We start from the raw sequence: 27,871 nt of genomic DNA on the forward strand, positions 1-27,871 counted from the left end.
CTACTTCCCTTCTGCCTTCCACTCTCACGCCAGTGGCTCCCTGGCCCCGACTGGCCCAAAACTGTGCAGAGGAGGAGGTTCTGGGAGATGCAGTGCCAGCTTCCCTAAGTCGACAAGGCACAGACCCAGCTCATTTAGGTCGCAGCAAGTTCAGGATAGCGCACAGGCCGTGCTGTCCCTCTGACGCGCACTTCACATGATTTATGCGACCCTCATGTTAGGCAGGACATTCCCACTGATGACAGAAACCACTCAAATACATGAACAGCTGATTGTTGAGACCAAGGCAAAAAAAAAAAAAGTCCAAAACATAAAAAGGGAAAAAAGATTTTATTGATTTTTTTTGCCTGTAAGCAAATGTGACGGCCCAGAATGCTGTCTTGCCCCTCCTGTAAAATTTGAGGCCCCCTCGGATTACTGGAAACAATTTAGGATAGATTCGGGGTCTCCTGGGTTTGTGATGAACTCAATAGATGGTCTGATACAAGTGGTCCTTATTTTATTTTATTTTATTCTATTTTATGTTTTTCTCTCAACAGTACCTTTGCAGAGCAAAAGGTTTTAATTTTTCCAAGTCCAATGCTGCAGATTTTTCTTTCATGGATTGTGCTTTTGGTATCATGTCTAACTACTCTCTACTCCTATGTTTTCATAAATAACTTTTTAAAAATCTTTTAAAAAATCTATTATTTTTTTATTGAAGTATAGTTGATTTACAATGTCATGTTAGTTTCAGGTGTACAGCACAGTGATTCCATTACATATATATATTCTTTTTCAGATTCTTTTCCCTTATAGGTTATTATAAAATATCAAGTATAGTTCCCTGTGCTACACAGTAGGTCCTTGTTGGTTATCTATTTTATATATAGTAGTGTGTCTATGTCAACCCCAACCTCCTAATTTATCCCTCCCCTTGCCTTCCCCTAAAGAAGGGGTGGTACATATATACGATGGACTATTACTCAGCCATGAAAAAGAGAATGAAATTATGCCATACGCAGCAGCATGGACGGATGATCATACTAAGTAAAGCAAGTCAGAAAGAGAAAGACAAACATATATCACTTACATGTGGAATCTGAAAAAAAAAAGATTCAACTGAATTTACAAAAACAGAAATAGACCCACAGACATACAAAACAAGTGGTTTTTAGTCAAGAGAAGTAGCAGCCCCAGATCAGACAGAGGCAGAGAGGCCAGTGAACACACGCGTCTAGAACTGGGCAAGATGTCCTCGGAGCAGAGGGGTGCATCTACCGAATCGCCGTGGCAGCCACTGGGCCTGTTCATTTTCCTCTGAGTGCCAGGGAGGAAGGTAGTAAAGGCTTACGTATGAGGGAACTCCTGCTGGGTGCTTGGACTGCACCAACATTTCCCCACTCTGCTTCGTGCAAAATTCAGATAATGAATTCAAGTAAATGTGTTGAGGCTGGGATGGGGCAGCAGTTATAGGGCTGGAATTAGGGTGACCAAGTCACCCAGTTTTAGCACTGAAAATCCAGTGTCCCAAGAAACCCCTCCTCGTGGGTAAACTGGGGCAGCTGGTCATCCTAAGACAGAGTGTGGTGTGGCTAGAACAAGGTCTCAGCCTGGACAACAGGAGAAAGCCAGAGGGCAGAGGACATATCAAGGAGGGGGGCGCCAGCCACCTGGCTGTTGGATTTGCCTGCTGGGGTGGGAGCTACAGTAAATCAGGTCTGTACCGGGGCTGAAATTCAAAGCTCTAGTCAAGAGTCCCTGAATGTCCTTCTGTAGGAATTTGACAACTGTAAAACAGAGACCAACTAGGGTTTGTGATAATCTCTGTGCAGCTTTTTTTGCTCTTCTTTCTTCCATCTCCTTGTAACTGCAGAAGAGAAGAAGATGGGGGTTTAGGGTATACCAGTCATTGGATGAAGGTGGGAGTTGACAGAAGGTCCCAATGTTTGTGATCCCTTCTGATAAACAGACTACAGGAATAGCCATCATGGCAGAAGTTGTCTTTGAAGCCTCCTTATATTCAAGTCGCTTGCTCAGAATTTTATCTTCTCAACTGTGTCTGGTCAAGAGGTGAGAAGGTAAGTATCCTCGACCTTGGACCCTCTGCCTTTGTGCCAGGTGGGATGGGGGTCCTTTCCTTTCCATTTATCGGTGTGTCTACCCTATCCCACATTCTGTGAACCCTGAACTTTCTGCTTAAATACATGGTCCTAACTTTTTGTACAACCTCAGCCTTTGGGCCCAATCTCAGTCCCAAATATATGTTTCAACCTCCAAATATTTTAGCTAGGCACCCTCCTTTTTTTTTTTAGGTGATTCACAGTGATGAAGTGAATGTTTACACATACAGTTTTTGTCTACGTTATATCATCACACAAAAATGGCTGGAAAAACTCCCACCCAAATTTGGAGATAATGTTTAAAGATAGTTAGACTTAAAGGCTGGTTGTTGTGTATGAATATCTGAGTCTTCCAAAGCCATCCTCCAAGGCCACTAAGACAAGAGTGTAACAAGAGGCATGTGACTCTCAGTTGAAGAAAGCCATATGAAGATGCTCAGACCCCAGATCACAAAGGCAGAGTCTTTCAATCTCCCGCATTGATTGTGGACGAGCTGCATCCTCAGAGCCCTCTGGGTGGGGAGCAGCAGGAACTATTTATTTAACAATGATTAGGACTTCCCTGGTGGTGCAGTGGTTAAGAATCCGCCTGCCAAAGCAGGGGACATGGGTTCGAGCCCTGGTCCGGGAAGACCCCACATGCTGCAAAGCAGCTAAGCCCGTGTGCCACAACTACTGAGCCTGCGCTCTAGAGCCCACGAGCCACAACTACTGAGCCCACATGCAGCAACGAGGACCCAACGCAGCCTATATATATATATATATAAATTTATAAAAAATATTCTTAAAAATACCACAATGATTAATGGGGTTCTTGACCAATATACAGACTAGTGTAAATAACTTCCTACGTTATAGTCCTTGCACCAGAAATCCATACAATCAGACGGTATTTCCACAGCACTTCTCCTCCAACAAAGTTGGGGATTTACCACAAACTGTCATTTCAGTCTTTTCTTCTGAGTAATTAATTATATGCCAAGGTCAATGATAAGCTATCATTTTGGGGGGAGGGGGGCATTTCAAGGAAATCTAAGACATTGGAATTGAGAAAAGAAAGGAAGAAATCGCTGTGATCTGGAACTGGTAACTTTTGTTTAATCCCTGCGGATAAGAGAGGTTGACAGTCCTCGGGTGATTTCTGCTGAGAACGTGTGTGGGGATGTCGGTGGGCACCCAGCCCCCACGTGTTCCCAGAGGAGGTGATGGGGAGGGAGTGCGGTCCAGCAGTGGAGCCCGCGTCCTAAGCAGCTGCACAATCCCCAGGAAAGGAAATGAACGAGATCTACCACGTCAGTCCCTAGGATCGCAGAATCAAAGGCTGTGCTTTTTAACATCTTTATGTAGCCCACGTGATTAGCACGCCTACTTCATTCTGCTTCCATATTATGAAAAGAGGGTGGCTACTCAGCTTGTGAATGGAAGTTTGAAACAATCTGATATCTCTAAAAGGAAGAGACATGGGAGGTATTATTTCCTTGCTATGAACAAAGAATTCATCTAACCCGATTGCCATCAACAATCTTGGCCTCCGACTACTCAGATTCCTAATTATCCTGTCATCAGCGCCATAATCCACTGGGCTGAAAGACATATTTTGTTTTATAGGATCATTTACAGAATGATATAACACACACTAATTTGAATTATACAAATGTTCCCAAGCTTTTTTAAAAAAATTATGAGCCTTTAAATTACATTGAAAAACTTTTAGGTGACATTGTAAAAACATATTATCTGAGAGTAGATATATGGATATGTGACTGAATCCCTCTGCTGCTGTACACCTGAGACGAACACAACCTGGTAAATCAACTAACTACACTCCAATATAATAAAACAAAAGCAAAAGAACACAACAATGTTCGGGAGCTGAGTCTTCTGTGCTGACTAGAGTCCAGTTAGACCTTGCAGCCTTGGAGGACCTGTGACCTTCCTGGGGTAGAACAGGAACAGTACCTGCTGCCCAAGGGTCTACGTGTTTCCCACAAAGTGTCACGTGCACCACCTGCGTCACAGTCTCTCCACGTGCTTCTTTAAGTGCAAGTTCCAAGGCCCCAGAGAAACTAACTCAGAATTTGGGGCATTCTGCATCCTTAAGCGTCTCCATAAGCGGTTCTTCTGCACATTACATTTTGAGAATCGGTGCCCTAGATCTGGGACTGGTTAGTTCAGAGTCCTCAGCGGGGAGGTCTCAGTATTGCTGGCAGAAAGCGGATTTGCTTCCTATTTCCAGGCGCACTGTTTCTCCCGTTCCTCAGTAGCCCCCTCCCTCCCCCAATTATGGGCTGGTGAGTTTTGATCATTGTTTAGCAAACCTGGGAGGTGCTGCACTCATTCCAGCCACTCGGGGTTCCCCGCCTCCATCCCCAGTGCAGTTCCCTTGACTGACAAGAATAAGGCCTTGGAAAGAAACCAGAGCTCGCCTTGCCTCCACCAGAAGCTTTCCTCAGGCTGCTCTAGGTCCTTGTCTGGGAAGGTCAGTCCTGCTAGCCCCCCGCTGGGAAGTGGGGTGCTGGGGCTCCTTGCCAGGTCTGTCGAGTTCAACCCCAGATACAGAACTCCCTCTTCTCAAATGACTGCCTCGCCTGCAATTCTGGAGCTTCCAGAAATTATTTCCTTTATTTTAGAAAGTGCTGCCCCAAAGAAATGATGCGACCACAGAAGCGTTTTGAGGCCTCTTTCAGTGCTATTATTCTTAAAAGCCTGGACAATCTTCAATCTGTCTCAGACTCCTCCCTGGCCTGTATTTTTCTCAAAGATGGTATCTGTGGTCAGAAGGGCCGTTTGGTAGGTTTCGCCGTTTCTGAGATAATTGCTGGCAGCTGGGGTCAGCTAGACAGCAGGAACTTTACCCTTTCTCACTGGCTGTGAGTGAAATCAACTAGGATCACACAGGGCAGGTGCCTCGGAAGGTGCTTTTGCCTCTCCTCCTGCAGCAGACAGGAAAGGGGAGGGGGACAGACCCAAGGGAGACAGACAAAGGGTAAGACTTCCCACCCAGGGCCCCGAAGGGGACCTTTCTGTCCTTCCTGACGACCGGATGCTGGGTTGTTTTCCAAACCAAGATCCCGTGAATTCACGTGGTTTAAGGTAGTATTCCAAAATCTGCCATTCTATATTACACAACATTGTAAATCAACTACGCTTCAGTAAAATTAATGAACTAATTCATTTTTTTAAAACCTGCCATTCTATCACAACATTGTTTTAATGGAACTTGTTTTCCTTAGTATTATTTACATCAGGTTTATAGGAAAATCCCAAAGGCCAATCGTTGGCAGCTTAAAAAATATATGTTGTGTTCTGGGCCCATAGCCAGCAGTTTACTAGTTTATATTGCTAGTGATCTATGTCACATGATAATAGTTAATGCAGATATGGGGCATACCACGTGCCAGACACTGGTCTAAGTACTCTCTGCGCACTGACTCACTTAAAACTCCCAGCAACCCTGTGAAGTAGATACTAATATTGCCATTTTACAGACCGTGTAACTGGTGCACAGAGTCCAAGGTCCTAGTCCAACAGCTAGTCCAAGGTCACAACAGTAAGAGCCAGAAGAGTTCAGACCCTCACCACTCAAGGTATGGTTCCTGCAGCACAGGCATCGCCTGAGAGCTTGGCAGAAATGCAGACTCTCAGGCCCACCCAGACCTTTGGACTCGGAATCTGCATTTTAACAAGACTCCCCACGCGATCCGCATGCACGTTGACGTTCAGAAACCACGGCTTAGATTGTCTTAGATTATTTCTCTCTGTGCCCATTAAAAACCCACCTATGGCTTAAGACTTCAGGAAATAATGTGTACTTGGCTGGTTTGTTACGAAAAAAAAAATAGGATTCTAAGATGATGTTTGTGTCCTCTCCTAGCTCCTACCCCCTTCAGATTATCAGCTTCTCAAGAAGATAAATAGGATAAATTAGTTTTTTAAAAAGTCACTGAATTCTTACTATATGCAGGCACTTCATTAGGTCATCATAGAATATGCTGTGAAACAGGTACTACTAGCCTCAAATTACCGATAAGAAGACCGCGGTCACAAGGGTTAAGAGGAAAAGACAATGCATGGACTGGGAGAAAGTTTTTGCAAACTATGCAACCAACAATACACAAAACAGCTCATACAAGTCAATATCAAAAAAAAAAAAAAGAAAAAAATGGGCAGAAGACCTAAATAGACATTTCTCCAAAGAAGAAATACAGAAGGCCAATGAGCACATGCAAAGATGCTGAACATCACTAATTATTAGAGAGATGCAATTCAAAACTTCAGTGAGGTATCACCTCACACCTGTCAGGATGGCCAGCATTAGAAGGTCTACGAGGACTTCCCTGTTGGCACAGTGCTTAAGAATCGCCTGCCAATGCAGAGGACACGGGTTCGAGCCCTGGTCCAGGAAGATCCCACAGGCCGCGGAGCAACTAAGCCTGTGCACCACAACTACTGAGCCTGTGCTCTAGAGCCCGCGAGCCACAACTACTGAGCCCGTGTGCCACAACTACTGAAGCCCACGCACCTAGAGCCCGTGTTCCGCAACAAGAGAAGCCACTGAAATAAGCCCTAGCGCCGCAACAAAGAGTAGCCCCCGCTCACCTCAACTAGAGAAAGCCCATGCACAGCAACGAAAACCCAACACAGCCAAAAAAAAAAAAAAGTCTACAAACATTAAATGCTGGAGAAGGTGTGGAGAAAAGGGAACCCTCCTACACTGTTGGTGGGAATGTAAATTGATGCAGCCACTATGGAGAACAGTATGGAGGTTCCTTAAAAAACTAAAAATAGAGTTACCATATGATCCAGCAATCCTACTCTTGGGCATATATCTGGAAAAGACGAAACATCTAATTCGAAAAGATGCATGCACCCCAATGTTCACTGCAGCACTATTTAGAACAGCCAAGATATGAAAGCCACCTAAATGTCCATTGACAGATGAATGGATAAAGAAGATGTGGTACATATATACGGTGGAATATTACTCAGCCATAAAAAAGAACGAAATAATGCCATTTGCGGCAATGTGGATGGACCTAGAGATTATCATACTAAGTGAAGTAAGTCAGACATAGAAAGACAAATATCATATGATAACACTTACATGTGGAGCCTAAAAATATGGTACAAATGAGCTTATTTACAAAACAGAAACAAACAGGCACAGAAAACAAACCTATGATTACCAAAGGGAAAGTAGGGGCAGGAAAAATTTAGGAGTTTGGGATTAACAGATACACACTACTATATATAAAATAGATAACCAACAAGGACCTACTGTATAGCACAGGCAACTCTACTCAACATTTAGTAATGACCTATATGGCAAAAGAATCTGTAAAGGAATATATATGTATGTATAACTGAACGACTTTGCTGTACAATTGAAACTAACACACCACTGTAAATCAACTACACTCCAATAAAAAGAAAGTAAGAAAAAAGGTTAGGAGAAGCAGCTGAGATGACAGCTAACCTGACAGCCCTGCTTCCTGAAGCAGGCTTCTCATGTTGATTTCCTCACAGGCAGCACATTAGCACACAGAACTATCCACTAATCTTTGACAAAATAATTTTTTCAAGCCCTGTCTCAAAAGCAAAAAACATTTTTTGCTTAATCCTGAGCATTTCTCCCTGATTTAAGGAAGCGATACTAATGTAACCTACGAAGTGTCAACTTTGGAAAATCAAATCAAAGCCCAGAAAGTCTAATCAATTCTTCTCCTTTCGCTCTTACTTCATGCAATAAAGGTGTATATTGTCTTAAAAAACCCCAAAACAGAAAAATAGAGTATGAGACAAAGCTTGTCCTTAGAAGTCCTCTTCTAACGGGTTGGTTTAGATGCTTTTCAAAGTGATGCCAGCAACTAATATTTTTTTCCTGCGAGTCACATTGGTGATGATTCACATGATCAGTAATTTAAGGTAGGATTGACTTGAAACTGCTTTCACTTGTAGATAAATTATGATTCAGGCAAATCACACACTACGACTATAGAATAAAAGGCAGATTAGCCAAGTGTGTCAGGCCCATTAAAATGTGTAAGCTTTTGTCATGAATTAGTTTTTTAAAACGGGACGTATTTGCTTCCTGAATTATAGTGATGAGACTTAAGCTGAATTTGCAGGACTATTTGATTCTTTCTTCAAATAGGAAACCACTGGCATTTCTGTGTGAAGTCATTTTCTATTTTTAAAATAATTGAATTTGAGACATGACTATGAGTGTGACCGTTTCACAAGGCAAAAACCAAGATGAATAAATGGGTCTGAAACCCAGACTAATGGAGTGAGCTGTTCATAATCACATACAGGTTTATGTACTTCTCCCATCACTAAAGCTTCATTCATCATATTGGTTTTTGGCCATTTCCTAGACAGTATTTCCAATTCTAATATATTTCTAACAGAAGTCCCATGTTGTGATCACTCCTTTATAAGGTGGAATTCTGCAATATTCCTGGTTTACATATGCAGATTTTCTAGTAGATCTATGATGGCTGAAAAAATATATTAATATATTTATTTAGTCAGTAATCTGGATATAACACACATAAATACATCATATAAACAAGAAGCAGGCAGAGGCTTCCGTCCTTCTGATCAAGGCTGTGTGACCTTGAGGTTAAAGCTGTGTGATCTCGAGCAGGTCACTTAGCTCTCTGAACCTCAGTATTGTCATCTGAAAAATGATGGGTTAAATTAGATTATCTGTTATGGTGCCATTTTGTTTTTAACATCTTTATTGGAGTATAACTGCCTTACAGTAGTGTGTTAGTTTCTGCTTTATAACAAAGTGAATCAGTTATACATATACATATGTTCCCATACCCCCTCCCTCTTGGGTCTCCCTCCCACCCTCCCTATCCCACCCCTCTAGGAACGTGCCTTTTTAATTTAACATCCCATAGTAATAATCCCATCAATCTCTCAATTTGGACCAAGTGGGAATTCATTTAAAAATCTGAATGAAAAGATGTATTTTTTAAATGTAATTTTGTAACTTTAAAGCAGCATGGGACCTGCAATTGGGTAAGCAGTATCATTTGTTTGCAAACAGATGTTGTAAAAATACATAACCATGCTCTAAAATACTTTAAGATCTCTTCAGAATTTTGTTTATGATATTAGTTTTCATAGTAAGACCTTTGTAATGCCAAAATAACATTATCTATAAAATCTCTTCACTATGTAATAAAACTTAGCAAAGTGATAATAAAACTTACATGAAAGAATAAGCCAGCAAATAAAATGTTTTAAAAATACAGACAATAATTTACCTTATCAGATTAAACTCATAGTTATCAAAAACATATGGATTATAAAAATAAAAACAGTTTGAGTTTGGTGGGATTGGCTGGGAAGTGACATAAAGGAACATTTTAGGATGATGAAAATATTCACGATCTTGATGTAAAAAGTAAAGGCATCAGTGTGTTCACTGTGTAAAATATTATCAAGCTGAACGCTAGACGAACATACTTACTAGAGTATATGTTACATATCAACTTTTTAAAAAGTTTTCAAAGTCGGACCCACTGACATTTGAATCTCTATCCCTTTATTAGTTGCAAAATAAATAAAATCTAAGATACATCCTTCATGGAGGAGACAATCTGTGCTCTAATTATGACAGTCAAAAGAAATGAGTAGGAGACAAAAGAAAACAAAGCACAGGGCGTAGTTTGTGGAGTGTCCAATGAGGTAATGGTCCTCCATTCCCACTTCTACTTGACTCAAGGCCTTTGGAATTGGGTTTATGTTTCCTTTCAATGTCACACTACACTCTGGGGACACCTGTGATGGATATTTAGATTAAATAAGATAACAGGATAACCTATAATGTTCTACATGCTTCTAGAAGACAGAAAACATCTTATTCCTGTTCATTTTTGTACCCTCCGAAGCTCGTGGACAACTTTTTAGTATTCAATAGGGATTCGATTTCTATTTGTTACATTGGATTTCAAATCTCTATGATAAAAATTTAGAATCAAATTTTTTTCTGAAATATGTTTTAAAGGGAAAAATATTAAAATTGGGTAGAAAAATAAAACTTGATGAGTGGTCAGATTAGTTCGGTAGTCACAGTACACTAAGTAAATATACAGTGTGAATGGTCTCACGGAATAATGGAATCTCACTAGAAATGAAAGAAATTGAAATTAAAACAATTATAGCTACCAATGATAAGTATGAGGAGTGTTACACTTATGGCAAAAAAGGGAAAATTTGATTTTAAAATTAAATTAGGCATTAACAAAAACACTATAAAACTCTTAAAAGTGCTCTGAAATCACCCTCAAAGTTGCTGCAAAATTTCTCAGCTATTTTCTCATCCTCTTATAATCTGGTTAGTTTTTCCTTACATATCAGCATTTGAGGTAATTGTTTAAACTATTTCTCATGATATTTTATTGTTTTTACATTAGTTATTAATAGTGACAAAATATTTTCTATGTTTTTATTGTAATGCAATGATGCAATATTTGACGTAAAATATGCAGCAAATCCACTTTTCATTTGCCTAACCAGGGTACATACCCACTTTTGCCAACACTTTTATAAGAACATGGACTTTCCATTGAGATCAGTTCCAAACTTGGAGGGAAAAGAGGCTAAGTTCCAATAACGTAGAAAGGTCCTAAGTGATGGGCCTTAGAGAAATTGACGTTGTAACATCTGACCTGCGTAAAAGTTAATGTGTGATGTGTTGACCACAGCAGCATTCAAGGAACAAGCTTCCCTAAAGGGCTGAACCTACTAAAATCAAGACTCAACAGCCAAATTCAATGTTCAGAAAATACAGAGGACAGAGGAACACGTTAAATGACATGACAGTAGCTACATCCAGAATGTTGGGTATTTCTACTGGATGACTGACACAATTTCTGCAACGAGAAAAAGAACGAAGTCTATACCAGCTTACAAGACACCAAAAGAGACAACACAACCAAATGCAATGAATGTGTGGACCTAGCTTGAATCTGTATTTTCACGATCAATCATAAAAATGCATTTTAGAGGCAATGAGGGAAATATTACCACGGACTAGTTATTACATAATGTCACAGGATAGGTGTTCATTTTGTTAGGTATGATAATATCAATGTGGCTATGTAAGAATATGTTCTTTTTTTTTTTTTAAGAGATGCACAGTGAAACATACAGGAGTGGAATAATATCAATAGAATATCTGGAATTCACTTTTAAATAGTTCAGCAAATGAAAAAGAAAAAAGCTATGTGATCAAATGTGGAAACATTTTGATAAATTGTTGAATATAAGTAACAGGTAAGTGGGATATATTTTAAAAGAGTCATAACAAACTTTTTTTTGGTACGCGGGCCTCTCACTGCTGTGGCCTCTCCCGTTGCGGAGCACAGGCTCCGGACGCGCAGGCTCAGCGGCCATGGCTCACGGGCCCAGCCGCTCCGCGGCATGTGGGATCCTCCCGGACCGGGGCATGAACCCGCGTCCCCTGCATCGGCAGGCGGACTCTCAACCACTGCGCCACCAGGGAAGCCCCATAACAAACTTTTTAAAAGTTGTATCAAAAAAAGATTGATATATACCTCTCCATTATCAAAAATAAATAAAAATGGGGAACTTCCCTGGTGGTCGAGTGGTTAAGAATCCGCCTTCCAGGGCTTCCCTGGTGGGGCAGTAGTTGAGAGTCCGCCTGCCGATGCAGGGGACGCGGCTTCGTGCCCTGGTCCGGGAGGATCCCACATGCCGCGGAGCGGCTGGGCCCGTGAGCCATGGCCGCTGAGCCTGCGCGTCCGGAGCCTGTGCTCCGCAACGGGAGGGGCCCCGGCAGTGAGAGGGCTGCGTACAGCAAAAAGGACAAAAAAAAAAAAAAAAAAAGAATCCGCCTTCCAATGCAGGGGACACAGGTTCAAACCCTGGTCAGGGAACTAAGATGCCACATGCCGCAGGGCAACTAAACCCGCGCGCCACAACTACTGATCCCACACGCTCTGGAGCCTGCATGCCACAATCAGAGAGAAGCCCACACGCTGCAACTAAGACCCAATGCAGCCAAATATATAAATAAATATTTTAAAAATAAATAAGTAAAAGTGATTTTTAAAACTATTTGCAGGCTTTTAATACAAATACATTGTTCATAGTATTTTATACAATCCTCTGAAGTTCGTGGCCTCAACAGGAGTCTGTACCTTTCACCACCTAATTCCACTCTTTGTAAATATACCACAAGAAAATAACAGAAAGGGAAAAATAATTTACCCAAAAGTTTTCATGTAGCTTTACTATAAGAGAAAATTTGGAGACTAAATATAAAATACAGGAGAATATGAAGTTAATTATTTTGTATCAATATAATGAAAAACCTTAAACCTATCAAAGGTGACAAGAATTTGAGCTACGTAAATACATGAAACTAAGTACACGCTGACATAGATTAGAAGAAATTTCAAGTATCAATTAAGACTCTTTCACAGTTGGAAGTGACAGAAAAGCCAACCCAAACTGGCTTAAAGCGAAAAGGAAATCAATTAGCTGGCGGAAACGAAAACTTTAAAAGACAAAGGGGACTTCCTTGGTGGCGCAGTGGATAAGACTCCACACTCCCCATGCAGGGGGCCCAGGTTCAATCCCTGGTCAGGGAACCAGATCCCACATGCATGCCGCAACTAAGAGTTCGTATGCCATGACTCAGGAGCCCGCAAGCTGCAACTAAGGAGCCCTCCTGCTCAAATAAGACCCAGAGCAACCAAATAAATAGTATAAAAAAATAAAATAAAAGACACAAAAATCACCTTGATGGATCATAGATATAATGAAAACACCAAACAGTAAAAACTTTTAGAAGAAAACAAGGAGGAAAATCTAGGGGACCCTGGAATTGGTTTTGAATTTTTAGATACAACATCAAAAGCACAATCCATGAAAGAAGAAATTGATTCCTTGTGCTGTACTAAAACTAAAAACTTGTGCTCTATCAAAGTCTATGTTAAGAAAATGAAACGACAAGCCACAGACCAGGAGAAAACATTTGCAAAACACTTATCTGATAAAGGACTTGAATCTAAAATATACACAGAACTGTTAAAACTCAACAAGAAGAAAAAAAATTATAAAATAGGCAAACATTGTGAACAGACATCTCATCAAAGAAGATATACAGATGGCAAGTAAGTATATGATCATTGGTCATTAGGGAATTAAAACAACAGTGAGATGTAATTACATCCAGTTAGACTGGCTACAGGTAAAAACTAAGAAACACCAAATGCTGACAAGGGTGCAAAGCAACAGGGATTCTCGCTCTCTGCTTGCTGGTGGGAACACAAAGTGGTGCAGCTGCTTTGGAAGACAGCCTGGCAGTTCCTTACAAAGCTAAACAGAGGCTCACCACGTGATCCAGCAATCCCATTGCTAAGTAAGTGTTTACCAAATTGAGTCGAAAACATACCCATGCAAAAGCCTTATAGAAGTTTTTTTCAGAATTGCCAAAAACCGCAAGACACTAAGATGATTAGGTAAACAGTTATGATCCAACCATACGATGGAAGGTTATTCAGTGATAAAATAAACGAGCACTCCAAGCCGTGAAACGACATGGAGGAACCCTCAGTGCCTACTGACACGTGAAAGAAGCCAGTCTGCAAAGGCAACACACTGCATGGTTCCAGCTCTAGGCCTTTCAGGTGAAGGCACAACTACGGAGACAGTAAGAGATCAGTGGTGCCAGGGTCTCAGGGAGAGAAAAGTGGGGAGTGTGTCGGTGAAGCACAGGGACATTTAGAGGGGTGACCCTGTTCTGTATGATACTGTCATGTGGGTACACGACCTTACCAAGTTGTCGAAGCCTGTAGACTTCACAGCACAAAGAGGAAACCCTGATGTATACAATTTCAAAAAATCATTTAGGGAACTTATCTAGGAAACAGACACAGACTCACAGACACAGAGAACAGACTGGTGGCTGCCAAGGGGGAGGGGGGAGAGGGGAGGAATGGACTGGGAGGTGGGGTCAGCAGGTGCAAACTATTACATACAGGACGGGTCAACCACAAGGACCTGCCGTAGAGCACAGGGAACTATATTCAATACCCTGTGATGAACCATCATGGAAAAGAATATAAAAAAGAATATACATGCATATGTATAACTGAATCACTTTGCTGTAAAGCAAAAATCAACACAACATTGTAGATCAACTATCCTTCACTAAAATAAATTTTAAAACAATCATTTAGGAGTTTAGGGAACTCCAGGACAATTCAGACAGTGACAGGAGAATCTAACTGCATGACAGGTGTATGAAGCAGCCTCACTGGAGGGGCTGGGGAAAGGTCCCGACCCAAGTAACTTTGGAAATGAGCAGAGCCTGTAAGCCCAAGGGCAAGAGAACGTCAAGGAAGCACCGTACTCTGGTTGATAAGGTTTTCTCCCCTGGAGAACTGGTTAACAATTCTGATACGTGTATATACATACACTGAAAATTAAACAATTAAGTGAACGGATGGCAACGGGTGGGGGCCAGGCTTCTCATGATTGGAGGGGAATTTACAGATGAGCAAGTGGCATGCTTAAAAATAGGCTTGTGATTTGAAAATATAAAGGAAATAAGATTAAACGTGGTTTATTTCTTACAGACATCACAATTAGTCATATTCTATTTAACTACACTTTTTTAAACTGAAGTATAGTTGATTTACAATGTTGTGTTAGTTTCAGGTATACAGCAAAGGGATTCAGTTATACACACACATAATTGCACACACACACACACCACCCAAATCACTTAAAGCACGCTGAAGGAACAAGATGCCAGCCGACAATTTTACTGAGCTTACTACACGTCCTGCTCAAATTTTTATCAACCAAATATGTCAAAGCGTATAAAAATGCAAGAAACTTAAATCAGTAATAATGAAAATTTGATCACAAGTATACTTTTTATCAACATCGGAGCAGCCCCCATTACACAAAACATAAACTTTATGATACAAAAATATTCCTTTGTGGAAGTTAGCTCAGATGTCGTGAGAACGGGAACAGCTGTTCACGGCAGCTTGGTGTCGACGCCCAGACTGAGTGCATAAGAGTAACAGAATCGTGTAAAATAACATGTTTCTTTCGTTCTCATGTCCATGGTCACGTGAGCATCATATAGGTGAGGGGTAAAGAAAGCTTAACTCTCCTTGTGAAAGATACTCAAAAGCCCTTTACCTGTAAAAACCATCCGCCTCCCCACTGTGGTCGGTACTGGCTCTTGAAAGGATACACCTGCCATGGTTGTAGCTGTGCTACTGGATTTTCTTTCTCAGCTTCCTCACACCAGTTTATCGCACCAGAAACAGCCAAAGACTCTGCTGTCTCTCCTCTCCCTGTCTGTGACCCGAACTAGGTGGTTGCTAGGGACTCTTTATGACAGGAAGGCAGGGTGTTCCTTCTAAGAGCTCAGTGTTCCAGCCTCCAGGAACAGACAAGACACAGCTGTAACATCCCCAGGAGCGGCATCCAGTCTTTTCCTTACCTGTCAACATCAAGTCCAGAAGAGACCTGTTCAGGTTCTAGATCTAGAGCAGCCTTACGTCCCCAAAGACCTGGCAGCCTCAGTCAACACTGTCTTCCAACATATCCCAAGGAATGTTCTGCAGAGGGCTGTCACTGCACAAACCGAACAGACAAAAATCACAAACCACGGTTAGAGGCATTTGAGAAGCCCTGGCTAGATAAAATACAATTAGAAATTATATTTTAAATGAATAAGATCATCGTTTATGCATTTTTCCCAGCCCCGTATTTCAACACGTCCTTAAACACAATCTGTACCTTGGTCATATTAATCTGTCTGTGGTTCCCATCATGTGTGATGCTCTTTCGTTCCTCTGAGCCTTTACCCATTCATTTGCTCTTCCGATAATGTTCTTACGTGAATATTTCTGTCCTCTGAGAGTCAGAGCCCGTGCCTCCTCTGCCAGGGGGCTGCCTGCAGACACAGCTGGCCACTGGCTCCTTCGCGCCCCTTTAACTTCTACGGCGTCTTGTTTATACCTACCTGTTAAACTGCTACCATGTTGTTTCAATTGTCTCTTTTGCTGCCTCCCTACTAGAATCTCACTCCCAGTTCAGGGGAAAAGCATCTTTATTCATATTTCAATTTCCAGAGACTGTCATGCAATAGATGCTTAAGAAATGTTTGTGAGATGAATAAATGAACCAACAGCTAATCCCAGCCTGCCCAGAAATATAATATTGACCACCTGATAATCCATGGAATATAAATTCTAACAGCAATTTTGAATTCAACCTTAAATATATGGAGTTCTTTACTGAAAATGTAATGCCTTTTGTTTGTTGAGAGAAATTACAGTAAAAACACTCTACATTAACTATGAAGAGGGTTGCTAGCCTGGTGGCAAAGGGATATACCCCCCAAGTCCCCCTCCAAGGAAAGACTTGCGCCCCAGCTGCAGGAAATACCATCAGTAGACAGCCTGCAGCTGTCAGCTCCTTCAGGGGCTGCTTTAGCTGCAGCGGGCTGTGTCCCTCTCGTGGTGTCTCTCTCTGAGGCAAGCCCTCTCGGGGCAGCATGTCAGAAGACTCAGTAAGGTGAGGGGATAAAGTCCAGATGTTTCCACCTGCCATGGGACCATTTTTCACCCGGTGAGCGGAGGCTTTGTTGAGCCCTCACCACAGTTCGGCTTCTTCCTCTGCCCAATCCTGCTTCAGCCTCTTTCTGTTCACAGGCATAGATCCCAAATAACCATCTTGCCCCCCACCAACTTCTGGAGGGCATGACTTGTGGCGACCAGACAGCACAGATGTGTAACAGGGAAGAACAAACCTGCCTCCGCATCAGGTCTATCCCTGTAGCTCTAAGCCTTGTGCTCTGTTGCCTGTGCTGAGTCCTGCGGGCTCTGCACCTTGTGAAACAATGTTGCCTCTAGCCTGAAATATACAGGAGAGCCTATTCTGAAGGCTCTGACCTTTAAGGGTAAAACACTCTTCCACTCATACAGAGATAAAATGTTGCAGAACAGAGAATAACAGTTGTGAACAAAGGATTCCGGCACCAAGACGTTTCCAACAATCAGCCACGCCCACTCCCATTTTAGTATAAAAGCAGCCTGACTGCTAAGTTGGGGCAGGTGGTTCCTGGGGACACTAGTCCCCCATGTTCGCCGGCTTCCTGAACAAAATCTCTATTCCTTGCCCCAACACCTTGTGTCCCGATGTCTTGGCCTGTTGTGTGGCGAGCAGTACGACCTTGGACTGGGTAACATGTCCAGGCGCAAACGTGTTACACAGGAAGGCTTCTTGTTTTACCCCTCAACCCTCTAACCAGAAGCTGATTCTACTCCCCCAGCATGGGCAAGTCTACTGGTCTTCTTTGATCTGCCCTGCATGGCACTCTTCTTTACCTCTGCGGTGTCAGAAGCTTTCCTACCCTTTCTGGGGTTAACCAGTTCTTGTTACTATGGTCGAGGGCTCTCCAGCCCCAGCCTTAGGCTTCTCTCTGAAATTTCCCTATTTGTGTCCTCAGAACTACCACTTTCCAAGTCAGCCAAGTGTGAAACCTCCTACTGGAAGTCAGGGGCCCGCCCCTTTGGTTTCTCACTGCAGTTTTTGTGATGCGGAGAGAGAAGGAAGGAGGGACCTGAGTGACAAAAAGAAATTCTTTAGTAAAATAAGCAGGAAATAAAGGAGATCTCGCTCGCCGAGGACCTCCCCTTAACCCATCCTGAGGAACGCAGGCTTCCACTTTGCCTCAGAAACTGTTACAAACTTTTCAATCTGTTGTGGGCTTAGGGTCAGTGATTCTGATGGCAAAAGGCTGGAGGGAAGGGAAAATAGAGGAGAAAAAATCAGAGTTAGTTCTTTGGGAGATCTTTCCACCGACTCAGTACATGTTTAGGTTCATTTGTTTAGTTTTGTTTCATTTTTTAGGGATTAAAAAATTCTTGTGTAATTAAGTAAAATATTTACATGGTTTCAAAGTAAAATTCTTAAAATAAGGGATATTTACAGAAGTCTAGCTTTTACCTTTGTCATCTACATCTTGTTACTTCTTTCTCCTTATAGGAAAACTTGTAAAAACTAAAAGAAAAATATATTTATAATCATATCCTCCCCTTTCTCAGAAAAAGAGTAGCAAACTAAACACGTGTTTTTCCACCTTCCCTTTATTCAACGAGACCTCTATTAATGGTTATATGGGCTGTTTCCAATCTTTTGCTCTTATAAAATGTGCTATAAAATATAGGTTTCTGCAAACATGTTCTCATTTATTTTGCAGTACATCTTTGGGATAGATTGCTAGAAGTGTCATTCCTGGACCAGAGGGTAAGGCATATATACGTTAGCTTGATACTGCCAAATTCCCCCCCGCCATAGGGCTGTACCATTTTGTTGTCCAACCAGCAATGTCAGAGAATGCCTATTTCCACATGACCCCACCCACAGAGTATGTTGTCGAACTTCTGGATTTACGACAGGTAAGAACTGGTCAAACAGTAATCAGCATTCCTCTCCTATCAGCGAGACGGAACATCCTTTCGTATATTTAGGAGCTATTTGCATGATTTTCTAAGACCTTCTGGTCATCCCTCTTGTGTAATTTACTACCAGGAGCTGAGCTTTGTCTACTTTTACAAGGATGAGCTAACATTCCAAAGAAGGACAACAGACACACCAACAGAGAATCACAGTAAAGTGTCAGAAGGGCAGTGATGGTTACGGGAATACATTTAACACCTAGTTTGTTCCTGGAGACATGGGGACAGAGCGGAGGGTCACCTGCCGTTCCTGGGACAGAGGGCGAGGCTCTCGTCTGAACTGTGTCTCAAAGAATGATGAGGACCCAGGCAAGGGATGGGAGGTTGGGGGATGGCGTGGGCGGAAAGGGCATTTGGAACAAAGAGGACAGCTTGAGCAAACGGCCCAGAGGGGAGACACAGCCCACAGAACTGTACATGGCAGAAAGACAAGTTCAGCACTGCTGACGGTGATGGCTAAGAGGGGAGAGGGGAGAGGAGGCCTAAGGGGCTCGTCCGGGCATGCCAGGAGCAGGGACTCTATTCTGTAGGCATCGGGGACCCCTGAAGGTTCAAACAGGCAGAGACTGGTCAGTCTTGGGTTTAAATGGAAAATGCTTGGCTGGGTGGAGACCGAATTGAGGAGAAGAGCCTGGGGACGGGGGTCCAGGCAAGTACAGGTGAGGCCAAGGCAGAGGTGATGGGAGCGGAGAAGAGATGCATTCGGGAAACACGCTGAATCTAGGTGGTAAGGAATCAGGAGGACCCTGGTTATCCAGCCTGGGTGACCGTGAGTAGTAGGGTCACAAAATAAAACACTGAAAACAAGAGAAAGAGAGAAAACCAAGGCCAGTAGGTAAAGCGATGGTGTTAACTCGGTGTGGAGCTGACAGGATAACCAAGCAGTTAAAATGAAGCCCACATTGTCATCAGAAGTTGCGACAGCTTCTGAACTCATTAGAGGGGATTAACGACGATCTCCTGTGGCCAGCAGATGCTCTTCAATTAGAGAAAATCCCTATTGTTTATGAATCAGCCGCAACCTCCTCTGATGAAGCTCAGGGTTTACTGCTTGGCACAAATGAAACGTTGGCTATTGTCTTGCTTTGCTAATGTAACAGTTACTTGAGAGTTGAAAACTGCTTCACCGTACAGCTGTGGAGGCCAGTGTCCGGTGCTCAGGCCCTGCAAAAACGCCTGTTCCAGTGTTTGGGAATGCATCCAGCTACACAGTTAATGATGGAAAGTGATACAAACTAGAAACTCCCATGATGCAGCAATGGAACCTATCTCCAGGTGAATATAGGGTCAGTACTTGCTAAAATTAATGCTCAAATACCCTATTACTAAGCACACTTTGCAAACTGGGGAGCTTTGCCACCCGTAAATCTTTCTTTATACCTTTAAGCGCCAAATAATTTTAGGTCCTTTCCCTACATTCCTGTTTTTAGGCAATGATCTGGAAAACTCACGGAATAGAGATACAGACCTGGCTTCAAATCCCAACAGTCTTCTGTGTAACACTGGCAAGTTGATTTTCTGTAAAATGAGAATAATTGTGCCTCCCTCCCTATAGGGCAAAGGGAATAACGTATATAAAATGCTTGTCACAATACCTGACACACTATGTAGTATGTATGCTGTAAATATTCTCTGTAATATTAGTCTCATCACCTCCCCCTTACCTTGGCCTCTCCCCGTTCTTCCCTTAGAAAATACATGTGACTAATATACATTTAAAGTGTGACCATCATGGACCTCAAGATTATCATATTAAGTGAAATAAGTCAGACAGAAAAAGACAAATATCATATGATATCACTTATACGCAGAATCTTAAAAGATGACACAAATGAACTTATTTACAAAACAGAAAAAGACTCACAGACATAAAAAACAAACAAAAGGGGATAGTAGGGGTGGGGGAAGGGAGGAGGGATAAATTAGGAGTTTGGAATTAACAGATACAAACTACTATATATAAAATAGGTAAATAATAAGGACCTATTGTATAGCACAGGGAACTCTACTCAATATCATGTAATAACCTATAATGGAAAAGAATCTGAAAAAGAATATATATTATATATATATAAATGCATAACTCAATCACTGCTGTACACTTGAAACTAATACATTATAAGTATGTATATGCATAGCTGATTCACTTTGTTATACAGCAGAAAGTAACACACCATTGTAAAGCAATTATATTCCAATAGAGATGTTTTAAAAAAAACCCTATACTTCAATAAAATAAATAAATAATGAAAATAAGTAAATAAAACAATAAAGTGTGACCATCATAACCTTTCTTTTTATATTTGGGCTTTCAAGACCAGCTCACGAAAGTGTCTGTATTCTTCATCTTACTCATGTAGCTAGAATTCGGGTAAGTTGGCACCAGAGATGCTATTCCCTGCCCGTCCAATCAACCTGACCTCCCACGGTTGTAATTAATATAATTAAGGATTATAGTATACATGCCTTTTCTATAAAAACACCGTTTAGAAAATTAAAACCACAACACATTAGAATTGCCATCCCCTAACTGCTATACTCCACATGGAGAAACAATAAATAATTAAAGCAAGTGCTTTAGCAACCATAGGGTGATACCTTACAAATGTGTGAACTGTTATTGTGATAAGGGACCGTAGCTACTCCTGAGACAGAGCCCCTCGGCTTCCGCTCGAACAATCTGATCGTGGGAGAGGCCAGCTGAGGGGCTAAGCCACGGCGCAGGGGAGCCGGAGGAAGAGCCAGGACGAATCCACCCGCCTGGTCTTCAATTCAGGGCGCTCTTCTCCCTGCTCCATCTTGTACAAGAATCTGTCGTCTCTTTTTCTCGTGCGTGGCACTGTGGATGTCAACAGCCCTTGCAGTTCTGCTCTAATGGTTTATGCGGTCTTCCTTCTGCCACTAGTTCTTTCTGGTGAAGACTTTTTCACTGAGCACTGAACAAATATCACTGGACACTTACTGCATGCCAGATACTGTGCAAAACACTTTCTCCAAAGTTGGTTTTTTTTTTTAACATCTTTATTGGAGTATAATTGCTTTACAATGGTGTGTTAGTTTCTGCTGTATAACAAAGTGAATCAGCTATACATGTATCCCCATATCTCCTCCCTCTTGCATCTCCCTCCCACCCTCCCTATCCCACCCCTCTATGTGGTCACAAAGCACTGAGCTGATCTCCCTGTGCTATGCGGCTGTTTCCCACTAGCTAGCTATTTTACATTTGGTAGTGTATATATGACCATGCCTCTCTCTCACTCCAAAGTTTTTTCACTGTCTGCACAACAGTGCTATGACACAAAATTATTATCCCTGGTTTATTGTGGAGGTCGGTGTGTTCCAGAGAGTTTAGTGTCAAAGTCTGGTCTCATTGTGCATAACAGAGAATGTGGGGTTCCAAATCTGGTTAATTATTTCTGAGTTGTAGAAATGAAATCTAATTTTGATCTTCAATAGACATATTTGTCTCCCGTGATAAACCATAATGGAAAAGAATATGAAAAAGAATGTATATATAGGTACCACTGAATCGTGTCGCTGTACAGCAGAAATTAACACAACATTGTAAATCACCTATACTTCAATAAAATTTTTTTAAAAAGCACAATATAAGGATTTCAAATGAAAAATAAATAAACATATTTATCAGAATTATGAATATGGTTACTTTGAATATAAGTGAAATTCTCCCATCTGGGTGCCATTGCAGCTTAGCCTGGAATAGTAGCATTCCCTCCTAAATGTTCCTGGCAAATACCCTTCCCATCTTTGCCTTTAAGAAAATCAACCCCCTTCCAAATTTCTCTTCTTCCCCTTCCACCAGCACAGATCTCCAGGGGTCCTCAAATGCCCACACTTCCTTCTCTGCGCTCCTACAGGCTTTACGTTATACCTTGGCTGTTGTGCAGATAATTTTTTGTGCAAGCAGGCATCCCTCTCCACAGTGGCCCCGGCCAAAGTGGGATTCTGCTCTTCCCTCCCCAGCAACGTCAACCACTGGTGGGCTCCTGGCTGCCGTGCCATTCTCTGTACTGCCACTCAGACCCAGACTCCTAGATGCAGTGGGAAGGAAACAAGTCCCTTCCTCTATGACATGCTCCCTTGAAGGCCGCCAACAGACTTTCCTGGGCCCCAAAGAGCAACACAATCTGGGGTGACAGCTCTTCCAATGACTTCAGAGCACACTACTGACTGGGTGGGTTTTGGGGGGGCGGCACTGTGATTTGGAGACTCCGCCAGTCCCCCTGGTCTTTTGTCGAATCCAGGGCATCGTGCCGTACTTAATCTTTCCTCCTGCCGGGACAAATCTACTGTAGAAAATTCCCTCCATCAGCACCCTCCCTCCACCCAGCTCCATTTCTCCTATCCTTCGTCCAGTTCGCCAGTTATTTTCCTGAGAAAGTCGCAGCTCCCTTTGAAAACACTGAACGCAATGACAAGGCAGCAGCAGAGGGTGGTTTCCGCAGAGCTCAGCCAGGAACCAACCTTTCTTACCTTTCTGAGCAAATGTATTTCTATAATGGACTATAAGTACTTATACTTACTGGGGGGAAAGCAATTAAATATCATCAAGAGTATGTGTGCTTCCATAGGTTCTTCTAAACCTGGACAAATGTCGGAAGCTCAGCGTCTTATTTTCATCTAGTTTCCGGAGACTAAGCATCATTTACAGCAGTTCTACAATCCAAGATTCGTTTCAATGTCTGAACTTTTTTATTTTTTATTTTTATTTTTTTTGCGGTACGCGGGCCTCTCACTGTTGTGGCCTCTCCCGCTGCAGAGCACAGGCTCCAGACGCGCAGGCTCAGCGGCCATGGCTCACGGGCCCAGCCGCTCCGCGGCATGTGGGATCTTCCCGGACCGGGGCACGAACCCGCGTCCCCTGCATCGGCAGGTGGACTCTCAACCACTGCGCCACCAGGGAAGCCCCAATGTCTGACCTTTGATGTTGAAAAAGTCGACGTAGCTTCTTAGTATTTGCCAATCATTTGTCATGACATAGAAAGAGCATTCAAATGTACGGATCCTCAAAGAGGGTCTGATAATTACAAACAATCTAAAAATAGCATGTTACTGAGCCATAAAAAAGAATGAAATAATGCCATTTGCAGCAACCTGGATGGACATAGATATTATCATACTGAGTGAAGTAAGCCAGACAAAGACAAATATCCTATGATATCACTTATACGTGGAATCTAAAAAAAAAAAGATTCAATTGAACTTATTTACAAAACAGAAACAGACTCACAGACATAGAAAACAAATTTATGGTTACCAAAGGGGAACCATGGGGGAAGTGATAAATTAGGAGATTGGGATTAACAGATACATGCTACTACATACATGCTACTACAAAATAGATAAACAACAGGGACCTACAGTATAGCACAGAGAACGATATTTAATATCCTGTAATAAACCATAATGGAAAAGAATATAAAAAAGAACATATATATGTGTAACTGAATCACTTTGCTGTACACTTGAAACACTGTATAAATCAAATATACTTCAATAAAAATTTTTTAATAATAAAAATAGCTGTTATCTCTCACTTGAAATGGATTATACACTGGTTTATAGTACAAGTGTTTGGTATAGTCTTAAGAAAAAACCCTACTTCTTTGAAAAACTTCATTTTTTAGCAAATCCCATTTAGATGTCAATGGGAAAATAACTTCTTCTTATATATTTTATTAGGATTTTTAGCTTAATCTTTTTATTAAACTCTAATGTAACACTTAAAAATGTTGTTTAAAATGTCTAGGAACAGTTTGAGCGGAGAAGGATGACAGCATCTAGGAAAGGACACGTGGTGGGTTTGGGAACTCCTTGTGGTAGAAGCTGAACCCAACCCCAAATTTACTCCCACACAACCTAGATGGGAGAAGCTGAAACAACACCAAGCTCAAATGCCCTGTGTCAAGGAAAATGAACGTTGTGGTGAGGAGTGGGTCTGGGGGCTCTTGGACTAGAGGAAAAAACAACAAGCTGGAAGAGAAGGCTTTTTAGTCTGGGAGGCCAGTGAGGGCGGGGCGCACGCACCCAGAAGGGCAGTGGTGATGCTTCCATGTGCTTGGCTGTCCGAGAAACTGGCGAAGTCTGATTTCAGCAAATGACTCGTTTCAATTTTAAGTTGTTTATTATCTGTGCTTGGCTGTAGTTCCATTCGGCAGCCTGTGTTGGTGGCCTTTGGGGGAAGTTGAAGAAAGCAGGACAGGGCCCTTTGTAGAGCAAAACTCAGCAGGAAATGCACCTCAGGCTGCAGAGGAGGGGTAATTCCAGAGAGACAAGACAAATGGGAAAGTAAACCTTCAGGGTGTCCTCTGAAATCTTGAGAGAAGGATGTCCACAACCTGAGGGAAAGGGGTTTTATTGGGGCATTTTATTTTATTGAAATATTTTATTGTATTAATTTAATTTATTCAATTCGTAATTTATAATTTTAATAAATTAATTTTATTTTAATTTATAAATTAAAACTTATAATTTATGATAAATAACATTAATTTATCTAAATAAAGGTCTTTTATTTTATGTACTTAAAGACATTTTCCTGGGGGTACTGAAGTAACCGCTGAGCCCAGAAGGCTGACAAGCCTGAGGATTTGGGGTACAGACACCCCATAGTAACATGTAGCAATAACCCAAATCCAATGGCAGGCCAAAAATAACTAAAATATTTTAAAATAATTTGTTTTATTACTATAAAAAGTTTAAGTAATCAGGGAATTGATTATTTAGTCATCAGGTGTTTTAATCTCAACTTTATAAAATGTACCAAAGCGAGAGTATTTTTAAGTTGATGAAATCACAGATACATTATTTATTTTGCGTGATTCACAGTTTCTTAATATAAGTTGAAATCAATTATACTTCAATAAAAAAATAAAGTAAAATAAAATTTTAAAAAAAATACATAAGCTGGGGACTTCCCTGGTGGTCCAGTGGTTAAGACTCTGCGCTTCCACTGCAGGGGGCGTGGGTTCAATCCCTGGTCACAGAACTAAGATCCGGCATGCCATGTGTCATGGCCAAAAAAATAAATAAACAATTTGAAAAAAAAAGAAATACATAAGCTGAAAACCGTGCTTACAGCAGCCTGCACTAGAGTCTCTTGTACTTTATAATTTTGGGGCCATTTCAGGTGAGGAAGGGGAAGTCCTGAGGGTGAGGCCCCAAGGGGTGTATGAAGCAGAGATGGTTTAAACTGTCCCACAGAAGAAGTAACGGAATGTGTGAGGGGAGCCCAAAAAGGGACAGGGCGGGAGGTGGGGGGAAAGACGTGGGCTAGAGAAGGTGGAAGCTGGATAGGGACAAACAGGCTATTAGCTCTGATGCTGCGTAACAAACGACCCCAAAACTTAATGGCTTAAAGCAACAACTATTTAGTATCTTGCTGTTTCTGTGGTCAGGAACCTGGGAGCTGCCTGGCTGGGTGCCTCTGGTTCAAGGTCTCCCAGGAGGTTGCCATGAAGGTGTCCGCTGAGGCTGAGGTCTCAGGTGAAGACTTGGTGTTAAGAGTACGGTTGAGGGCAGGATTTGGTTCCTCAAGGGCTCCGGGGCCGTGTTTGTTGCCTCTTCACGTGGCAGTTGGCTCTTTCCAGATGGACCACAAGACAGAGGGAGCACCCAAGACAGGGACCACAGCCACTGTGCCACCCACTCTTATAGGTGACATCCCATCCCTCTGCCACATTCTATCTGCTAGAAATGGGTCACTAAGCCCAGCCACCCTGAAGGGTAGGGCACTCCACAAGGGTACGAATACCAAGGGCTGGGAGACTGACTCACCTCTGAAGAGGTGGGGTGAGGTGGGCGTGGGAGGGCAGGGGTTGGTGGGTAGAGAGTTGAAAGTTATCCAGACTTGGATACTTGCTTGTCTCACTCTTTCATTCCGGTACTTTCTGGGGCCTTCTGGAGCCTTCCACTTTTAGTGACCGGGATCCTATCAGTCCTGTTAGACCACTAGTATTCTGGAACATGCCATTTAGAAACGCTAGCAACATCACTCATGTTTTTCTAAGGCAAGCATCAATTCTTGTACATTTTAATTTAAAATTTTTTAATTTTATTGGAGTATAGTTGATTTACAATGTTGTGTTAGTTTCAGGTGTACAGCTAAAGTAATTGTTTAAGAGCTATAAAATGTAGGTTGTTACTATTGACCAACTAAGTCATCAACTCCTAAATAACTCCAAATACACACTAAAAGTTATTTAATTCTAATAAGGAAGGAACCTCCCCCAATATATAGATACATACATGCACGTATTTATGTCTAAAACCATTTGCTCATCTATTTAAGCAATATTTTTCTTCCTTAACTGTCTAGTTTAAAAATTCCTTCTGATCTTCTCCAGAATTTACACTAGACTTTAAAATTGAAAAGCATTCTTCTGATTCCTGCCTTGTTCCAGGACTTGACGGATTGCATTTTTATCTGCCAATGCTTATCATCCATTCCTAGGCAGCCTCCATCAGCGATCTGTCTTGGGCTCTTTAACTGTCATGTGACAGAGTCACATGACAACAGACTCTTGGTAATCTGAAAAATACCAAGATGCTCCTAGATAACTAAAAATCCTGGTGAGTAGAAGTCCCTGCATCTGCCAGACAAGCCCTGCAGGAAAAACCAGGGTGGAGCCCACGTGGACAGGAAGGGTGTTTAAAGCACAGTGTGCCCGCCCTGCTGCGGGATGTTCTGTGATTTTTGTCCTCCTTTTTTTGAGGTTTGCATGATCCGAAGTAAGTTAAAACGTACAAGAGAGGGTTTCACACGTGAGAACCATGATGTGACAGCACATCATAGAGAAACGAACAAAGAGGAAAAGTAAAAGTCCTGCAACTCCCAACACGTGGGCAAGATGCTGCTTACCCGTTGGTGTGCTTACCTTGCAGCACAGACGCTTGTTCTTCTTAAACTGATGTTTGTGGTCCAGAGAGGAACTGCTGTGCCTTCTCTTCCACTCCCCGCCCCCCCCCAACCCCGACCCCGAACTGGCTCAGGTCACCCTCGGACATCCTCCTCCATCCGCCAGAGCGTGGTGTTGGAGGACAGACCTGGCCTCTGTCTCAGACGGGAGAGATGCTCGTCCCATCTGAGCCCGAAGGGGCGGGAGGGATGCTCCCCGGTGAGCGCGGGCGCCAGCAGATGCCCAAGTGCAAGTTCAGGGCGGCGCGTCCTTGCGCTGCTCCTCCAGAGCGGGCTTCCAACGCAGGGCATCCCAA

General features: G+C 42.3%; 1 protein-coding gene across 19 annotated transcripts in view; it reads right to left on the minus strand.

Annotated features, from left to right (window-relative positions):
* SPMIP2 (sperm microtubule inner protein 2) overlaps positions 1–27,871 on the minus strand; it is a 160,916-nt gene that overhangs the window by 83,994 nt on the left and 49,051 nt on the right. For 14 of the 19 annotated variants that reach the window (XR_009540199.1, XR_009540201.1, XR_009540198.1 and 11 more), the window contains one exon: positions 15,613–15,746. The exons of 4 other annotated variants lie outside the window; for them this stretch is intronic. Coding sequence is in view for 8 of the 15 variants with exons in the window: in XM_060147522.1 (XP_060003505.1) it covers positions 15,613–15,622 (10 nt within the window). In the remaining 7 variants the exon portion in view is untranslated. One more of the 19 variants, XM_060147527.1, reaches the window with a different exon arrangement.

Source organism: Lagenorhynchus albirostris, chromosome 4, assembly GCF_949774975.1.
Source record: "Lagenorhynchus albirostris chromosome 4, mLagAlb1.1, whole genome shotgun sequence".
NCBI classification, from domain to species: Eukaryota; Metazoa; Chordata; class Mammalia; order Artiodactyla; family Delphinidae; genus Lagenorhynchus; species Lagenorhynchus albirostris.